Source organism: Polypterus senegalus, chromosome 2 (genome assembly GCF_016835505.1).
Source record: "Polypterus senegalus isolate Bchr_013 chromosome 2, ASM1683550v1, whole genome shotgun sequence".
Classification (NCBI taxonomy): Eukaryota; Metazoa; Chordata; class Cladistia; order Polypteriformes; family Polypteridae; genus Polypterus; species Polypterus senegalus.
In genome coordinates this window covers 277506242-277515376 of record NC_053155.1, presented here as the reverse complement: position 1 = coordinate 277515376, position 9135 = coordinate 277506242, and the positions used below count along the sequence as shown (strand labels likewise).

The 9135-nt window shown below is 36.3% G+C and overlaps 1 protein-coding gene across 1 annotated transcript; it reads right to left on the bottom strand.

Annotated features, from left to right (window-relative positions):
* Positions 1 to 2836: 2836 nt before the first annotated feature.
* On the bottom strand, positions 2837 to 7570 carry lipt2 (lipoyl(octanoyl) transferase 2). Its single transcript, XM_039745635.1, has 2 exons — positions 6632 to 7570; positions 2837 to 4245 (listed from the first exon to the last, which is right to left on the bottom strand). Exons 1-2 carry the CDS (start codon positions 7086 to 7088, stop codon positions 3974 to 3976), a joined length of 729 nt encoding a protein of 242 aa, XP_039601569.1. The 5' UTR covers positions 7089 to 7570; the 3' UTR covers positions 2837 to 3973.
* Positions 7571 to 9135: the final 1565 nt, after the last annotated feature.

The window sequence follows — 9135 nt, the reverse complement described above, 5'->3', positions numbered from 1 at the left end:
ATTGTTATTTTCCTTTTATTTACCAAGCAGACAAATTATAATGAAATATAAGGCTAGCCAACATGTGACCAGCTAAATTAGATACCTTTCTTTTTCAAAAAATAGTCATGGACAGCAAAGCATCTGGATGAAAAATACAGAGAAAAAAAAGTCGGTTTTAAAAATTACTGGTGTGGCAGAATGAAAACACAAGCCATAGAATAAACAATGAGTCTCATTTATTAAACTTTGCTTAAGACTCAAGTGCTAAAGTAGGCTAACAGAATGTCAGGTTATATAGCACCTTGATGTGTGGAGTACAAGTCCGAGGAGGTTCTGCTCAACCTTTATAATGTACTGGCAAAGCCTCATCTGGAGTACTGTGTGCAGTTTTGGTCTCCAGGCTACAAAAAGGACATAGCAGCACTAGAAAAGATCCAGAGAAGAGCAGTTTAAGCAGAAGAAGATTATGAGGTGACATTATTGAAGTGTTTAAAATTATTAAGGGAATCAGTACAATGGATCAAGACTGTTATTTTAAAATTAGTTCATCAAAAACACAGGGACACAGTTGGAAACTTGTTAAGGGTAAATTTCGCACAAACATTAGGAAGTTTTTCTTTACACAAAGAACGATAGACACTTGGAATAAGCTACCAAGTAGTGTGGTAGACAGTAAGACGTTAGGGGCTTTCAAAACTTGACTTGATGTTTTTTTGGAAGAAATAAGTGGATAGGACTGGAGAGCTTTGTTGGTCTGAATGGCCTGTTCTCATCTAGAGTGTTCTAATGTTCTAAAATGTGCGTACACCAAAAAAATAGGATTTACAAAACTTGCCGTACACACATTTCTACACAATTTATTTTTATATATTACAATTATCTTGTAAATGTGTATACATGAATATGCCTCAAACCCTGCCCGGGTGCCTCCCTGAAACAACCATATATAGACTATGCTAATCAACCTGATACATATTCAATAGCGATGCTGCAGAACTTCATTGGCAGTGGAGCAGCCTCTCTCCTGACTCATTGAGTTCTATGCTGCACTCCGCAACTGAGTGTGCAACAGCATGTGTGATATTGTATTGCCCTTCCTGTGCATAAAGTGGCAGTATCAGAGTGGGTACAAAGACATGTTCTGGCACATGTAATGACATGATTTCTGACATAATAAACCAGTAATGGGACACTGCACAATAACGTGACGTGAATACACTTTACTTGAGCATTTATAGTTTTCATTCTCTTTCTTTGTACGTTTAGCATTGGTTTGCTCAGAGGTTGATGTGCTCGCTGCTTCCTGAGCAGCTCTTCTTTTCTCCACTCTAGCAGCCCTCTTTTTCTCTTTCTTTTGTCTGCATCTTTCTGCGTTAAAATTTAAGTCAGTATTTGTGTTGCAATTACTTTGTTTTCTTTAATTTTTAACTTAAGCTGGAATTTAAGTGCTCAATCTGCCTCAAGAATGATTTAAGATGTGAAGAGTTACAGGAAGTGGCAGAGAAGGTGGTAGGGATGATAATGGCACCCGTATGCATGTGCCGCAAGACCGCCCTGCTGGCACTGTTGAGAGTTGATTCTACAATAAAATAAAATAAAAATAAAAACAGGAATAGCCTTGGAGGCAATCATCACCCTGAAAGCGTATAGTAGACGTCATGTAGTATGTGTGTACCAAATTTCAGGTCAATAGGTCAAACGGTTTGCAAGCTACAAGTGATTTAAAATCCTGGACAAACAAATAGCCACGGTAGTGGATTATAGAAGAAGACAGTATATGTCATATGAAAAACTGAGAGTTCAGCCAGCTACTTTAGTAACATAACAGCCACCATGTCCATTATCACCATGTCTGCCAATGCTATTTTGCCTCAAAATAAAAGAATAATGGGATGACCTGGGCAAAAGAGCCACAATGTCAGATGACTTGCATGTTAATGGAATGTTACTGTTTATAGTTAACAAAAGTGGCTTTCTTCCTTCCAAGTGCCACTACTGCAATGAGTGTAGTAAAGTGCTCTGATTATGTCAGGAGAACCGGACACTACTGCAAATTGATTTTTTATGTTGGCAAAATCATGTTACAGTATGTGCACTCACACCAAGCAACAATGTACTAACTTGGTTGGTTAATGGCTTCCAGCACAGCAGACCTGATTGACTGAAACCTGGCCGAGATATTCCTGACTTGTCAGCAAGTTCCACGAGAAGTGACAACATACAGCCGATCTAAAATGATGAAAAACCAAAAAGTTTTTAATTGCAAATACACAGAATTGGTCCTCTTAAAAGGGAAGTAAAATAGATTCTGCACATCGTGTTCATCACTTTTAAGGTTTATTATCATTGTCACTTCAACACACATTATACAAATGGTTCAGTGATATGAATTACTATATACGAGTTATCATTTAGATTGTTTGGCTGCATTTCTATACTTGTTCAAGGTTGTCGTCATTTCCCAGTTAACATGAAATGTTGCACATTGACAGGTCACAGTTGCCATAACTATATGTACATTCTCTTTTCACTTTTTTAATAAATTCCAGCTTCTGCATGGGAATTTAAAGAGATCTGAAACAAGCCAAAGGATGACCAGCTAACTCAATGGATTCAAACAGTCCAGAGGTCATAATTATAAAACTTGCGCTCACACAAAAAGTGGCCTGAAATTTGCATTTAGTAAATTTGACTCCAGGACTGTTTGAGACCCCTGATTAGCTGGTTATCTAATGGCTTGTTTTAAATCTCTTTATATATTGTGGTTGCTGGTTAAGGTGCAAATAAAACAATTAAGTACGTCAATTATAGTTATGGAAAATGAAATATGTTAAATTAGCAGGAATAAAAACTCATTCCTAATTAAGAAAGTGGCTGGAGCAAAAACCTGCAGCCACTAAGACCCTCCAAGCCCTGAGTTTGACAACCCTGTTTTAAAGGAAAGTCATCAACTAAATATGCAGTAAGACATGTTCTCTTAATGTTAACATTTTCGCTGCATTCACCTAAAAGACAACAAATGAAAAAGAAAAATTGGAAGTTTTATTTTAATAATCACACAAAATAATCAATGAATAAATTATCATAAGCAAAAACACTAATCTGTTATAGACAGATACCATAGGAAAGCATTGTTAAGACAAATACTTAAAAAAAAAATACAATCATTTAAATCAAAGGTATACGTTTCATATTATTTCATAATTCATTCATATTTGCAAAAATTGAGCAGATGTTTACTATAATCTGTGAAAAACAAAAATCATAAACATTATGAGGAAACTGTACATTAATTCATTTCATTTTCTTATATTCTCAGTAATGTGAATTTTCAGGTTAAGGGCCTTGCTCCAGGGCCTAACGGAACAGGATCCCCTCTGGCAGTAAGGGATAGAATTTGAACCAGCAACGTTCCAGATAAAAGTTCTTCTTTAAGTTTTCACACCCTAAAACTAACAGCATGACATGTTTGATGCTGTATGCCTAAACTGTACATGGCATTAAAATTGAATATATATGTATACTGTATATGGTGGTATATAAAGTAGTAAAAGGGAAGGTTAAAACAGCATTAATTAAAAAAAAGAAACATGTACTCTGTTTCACTGCTTTGTTCACAGATATGGGAAACAAAATAACATAACGTAACATTTTCAAACCCTCTTACAAGACTGGAATACCAAGTATTAAGTGACAACATTATGGCACAAAGTGTTATAAGTTGATATGAGTAATGAACATTTTAGTATCTTTTTGTTTTAAAATGTACATCATTTATAGGTTTGCAACTTATAACAATAAGCAACTACTGCTTATAACATACTTTATGGAAAGTTATGTTTACCAATGAAAACCCCTATTGTACATTATAAGGATAAACTTATCTACTGCAAATTGCATACAATTGTACAATATTCTTGACACTACATTCCTTTATTCCTTTTAACCATTAGGTGATGCTGCAAGGCACTGTAAAATTATCAAGCGATGATTACTGATTGTTAATTCTTTTGGTTGACTCTTCCAATCCTTTCAATTTCACTTCCTCTGAAAAAGATAAAGTACAGTTAAACTCCTCCAGAAAAGCATCAAGAAATGGTGGTATGGCTTCTACGACAGTAACGTCTCTCTTCAGTTCTTGGGACAATGAGGTGACTCCTTTATTAACAATTCCACATGGTACAATGTGCTTAAACCATGTCATATCTGTGTTACAGTTCAATGCCAAACCATGTGAAGTAATATATCTGCCACAGTGGATACCTAAAATGACAACATTGTATCATTATTATATTTAAAAAATTCATTACAATATATGGAGTTACTTTCTGAGAAACTCACAATTATATCTGTATAACTAACAAATAAACCTTGTTTAATCAATGTCTACTTTAGACCCATACATTATGACAATAGGACAAATTAAATTACAAGGGTATTACAAAATGTAAGGTTAACAAGCCTGAGTTACTGAGCCTTAACCATAGGAGTGCATAGTGTCCTCTGATTTCTACATGTCAATGGCACAATCCTTTCTGAAATTAATCGCCAACTAGTACAGGAGTACAGTCCAGCAGACATATCATAAAAAGGTATGATATGGAACCCAAGCACTTCTTTGCTAGAATACATTGTGTTGAACTACATGGTCAATAAAAAAAAGACAAATTAGGCTTAACTATATTTCAGAAGAACTAATGACTTGACATATCTTAATTGAACATATGCCACAAATAATTTAAGTGCTAAGAGGAAGAGTAGTACAGTACGTAACTAAATCTTTTGCTAGTAAACACACTAGCCTTAATATATGTACAAGTCCACAAGGTCTTCTTGCCTTACTTTTTGAAATGCTGTTATATGCCTAACATACACATTTTATACATCTGACTGAAGTCAAGCATTGATGTTTTTCATACATTAACATTAATCAAAATGACAAATGGGGAAATTACACATTAATGTGCCTTTCAAATTGAAACACCCTCTCAAGGAGTAGACAAAAAGCAAGCAATATGTTAATAACAAACCTAGTTTTCTCTCTCAGCAATAAAGTAAAATCTTGCAACATGCTGAATGGCTAAAATTGTACAAGAGTGGACTGGACTGGACTGGAATTCAATATAAAGTATATACTTTTTGTGAGTCTGAACTTGGAGGTATAAACATGAGGTTTAAAGATTGCTTGTTAGTTTTCCATCCATTATCCAACCCACTATATCCTAACTACAGGGTCACAGGGGTCTGCTGGAGCCAATCCCAGCCAACACATGGCATAAGGCAGGAAACAAACCCCGGGCAGAGTGCACACACACACACACTACGGACAATTTAGAATAACCAATGCACCTAACCTGCTTGTCTTTGGAAACCCACGCAGACACGAGGAGAACATGCAAACTCCACGCACAGAGGACCCAGGAAGTGAACCCAGGCCTCCTAACTGCGAGGCAGCAGCGCTACCCACTGCGCCACCCGGTTGTTAGTCTTTGTCTGAAAAATGTAATTATATATCTCTAGGATCAGTGATAGCCCAAGATAAAAAAAAAAATAAATGTAAAGATAACCCATCAAGTGCAGTGTGGATGGAAGAATGGGAAGAAGGTATCAGGTGTACTCTGTGATTGAAGAATTGAGGTGAAGGTTAAAGGTAAGGTTTTAAAGACAGTCCTAAACCAGCAATGAAGTATGGAGCTAAGACTTGGGCAGTAAAGGAAGCACAGGAGAAGGAGTTACATGTGGCTGAAATAGGAATGTTTAGATGGAAGTGTGGAGCTACAAAATAGGGCAGAATAAGAAATGAGACAATCAGTAGTAAAATAAAAGTGAGACACATAACTAAGAACGTATATGAAAGTAGGTTGAAGTTGCACGGACATGTGATGAGCAGAGGCAATGAATATGTGGGCAAAAAGCAATGGGAATGGAAGTACAGCGGAAGAGAAGGTGAGGGAGACAAAAACGGAGGTGGATGGCTGAAGTAAAAGAAGATCTGAAAGAAAAGGGTCTGACCAGGGAGGAGATGAAGGACTAAGCTGTTTGGAGAAGGTTGATCAGGCACACCAACCCCACATGAAAGTGTGAAAAAATGAAAACAAAGAAGAATAGTATATTTTGAGAAAAATGTCTTGTGAAAAGTTGCACAAAGATCAGGGTTGCTCCAAAGATGCAAAAACAATTACCAATGTACAAAGTGTCTGAAGGTCCTCATTTATTCTGTATTAAATACCTTAGATTTTAGTGAAGTGGCACATACTGTATATGGTTGGTTTTCATGGCTGAATTTAAGGTATCACTTGCCCTGATTATTTTATAAATAAACTGAATATATGTTGAAAGAATAGTAAAATCAAGAATTATTAGGAGGGCCATTACAAAGCCCGTAAGTTTTCATAGTGCGAATGTAATTTTATAAAATGTTACATTAAAATTTGATTTCATTAGTATTTGATTCTTATTTTATTAAAATAGCACCATGAATTAAAATCTGACTTTATGATAATCTGATTCTTACTTTATCGTAGCATTTCAAGTGCTCAAGTGACCACTGTTCTTTCAAGATTTGTGACCCATTCCTCACTCTTCAGTTGCCATTTTAATAAAAATTAAATAAGCTATAAAAATCACTGATAAGACCTGTTGTGCTTACCAATTGCACATATTTTCTTATTGTCAACCCACACGCCGGTATCAGATGAGGTAGAAGCCTTCAGCCCAAACGTGCCACACAGGTTTATCAAAGTCTTTTCCAGCTGACAAACATACCAACTGATGCTCTTCTTGAAGCAAGCGAGATTCAGAATAGGATAGCAAACTAACTGTCCCGGGCCATGAAACGTTATAAGTCCACCTCTATTTGTACGGAAAAACTCGGCCCCGAAACTTTTCAGTCTTTCCTCCTCTTCTATAGGGTAAGGGGCATTTCTGATACCAATGGTGTAAACCGGAGGATGTTCACATAAAATCAACGTGTTTATTATTGGACGATGTTGTACATTCAAGTTATCCAAGTGGTGACGAATGTATTTCTGCTGGACTTGCAAGGCATGTCCGTAAGAAATTCGTCCAAGGTTTACAATCTGAATTAAAGATTTTGAGTATGCCATATTTTAAAATGTACAAAATGCACTTAAACGTCTCAACAAAATAAACACCACGCCTTGGATAGCTGCAACATCGCTGTTAAGAATAACTACTGCAGGAAGCAGATTTTAAAAGTGGATAAATCGTGTAATTTTAGTAAAGTAAGATTAATCACCAGTAAAACGAGAAAGACAAAACAATGTTTTTTTTTAACTGTATTGTGAATAACGGTTATGGAAGATAACCGACGTATAGAACTTAATACATTCTGCCTTCAATTAATATCGGTAGAGTATATTTATTCTAACCACTTACAAACACAAACGTTATTTCTGCGTAATGTCGAACGTCTAAAGAATTTGTTTTAAAGTAACTGGTCGATTAGGGACTATGGTCAACAATCCCCTTAACTATTTTATCGTTGATTTGACTACTACAGAGTTTCAAAGTATACCATGCAAGCCTCGGTGGAGCCGCCATGTTTATTGTTTCACGTGACCGTCATTTTCAATCTAGAACTTTATTAACAATGTCTGTCACATGACAAATAGAACACTCGGGTCTGTGACGCGCGCAAAGCTCGGATGTCTCATAGGTCCATTTGTTTTTCTGAGTACCAGGCGCTTTATGTATGGATTTTGAACATTCTCCCCGTATCTACGTGTTTTTACACGCAGTGTGATTGTTAACTGTCCATTCGAGGTGGCAGGGTGTCCAGACGTTTTTAAGTTCCAAAGCTGTATGCATGTATGCCGACGCATAATGCCCATCCCCGTTTATTTAATGCTTACTTTGTCTCATCATCAGAGAAGCACTCTCTCTGTTTTTTTTCGGCTTTTTGGTCCCCCTCACATTGTATACACAACTTTATAATCGAGCCTGGTCCTCGGAGTATTGGGCGCGCTCATATTTGTATGTTATTTAGAAGACGGAGGGGGTTTCGGGTATTCATTATACATTAAATTGCAGATAGGGGGTCGGTGGACCACTGACTTTCTTGTCTTTCTTGCCATTGCTGGTTTGGTGTATGTAACAGCTGAGTTATGTTTGCTGCACAATTAAACGATTTTACATGGACAGTCTATTAAAACTGGAATATATTGTTAAGTTGCTTCTCAGAAAAGATTGAGGCTGCCCCAGTGAAACCTGAACGTCTGGTCACGCAGTGCTATATGGATGCTAGGTCAGAATTATGGGACACTAAATTTATTTATTTTTTTGACAGAAACCAGTGCCCATTTATGTCCGACTAAGACCTGAATGAAAGGTTTAATGGAAGCTCTTCAAGTTGTCCCGTGATGGCCTGGCTTCACATCCATGGTCGGTGCCAGCCTTGCACATGATGCTGCTAGAAGAGACTCACTCAGCTCTATTCATGAGTGAATGAATGAAGGATTTGTCTTAAATGGATAAAGAAAAAAAAAAAAAAAGAACCAGGCATTATTTTGTTAATAAGTTAATTAACAATTGCTGGATGGCATGTGATCCTTTAAAATCAAGTGAAACATATTAAGAAATAATGCTATATGTCTGGTCTCATGACACATATTTTTTTCTTAGCAGGAACAATGTCTTATTATTCATATTATTAAATTTGGAAACACTTGTTGAACTTCTTGATGTAATTTAAACGTTTTCTTCCCTTTATTAAATTACCAGGGTTCTTGTGTGTGTGTGCAGATTCGAGTATATTAAACAGTTTGTGACTTTTAAACTTACTTTTCTTGTCAGTAGAAGTCATATCTAGCAGACATGAACTTTCAGCAATTGGTCCTTCTGGCTTTGTTGGCATTTTACATAAGAGGTAAGGTTTTATTGTTTTGTTTTTAATATTTTATTATTCATTCTTATATATAGTAGAATTTAATTTATGCTCCAAAATCATTTGACATAGATGTTAAATTTTACATTACAAAAATTCTTTCCAAACTACACCTGTGGAGATTCAAGATTTTGGAGGAGCTACATCCCTGCTCTGTGGCCGGTTAGAATTGTGCGGAGGATTGACTGTATGCAACATACAGTATAGAATGTCATGGTCATTCTTCTGTCCCATCTACAAATTCCAGG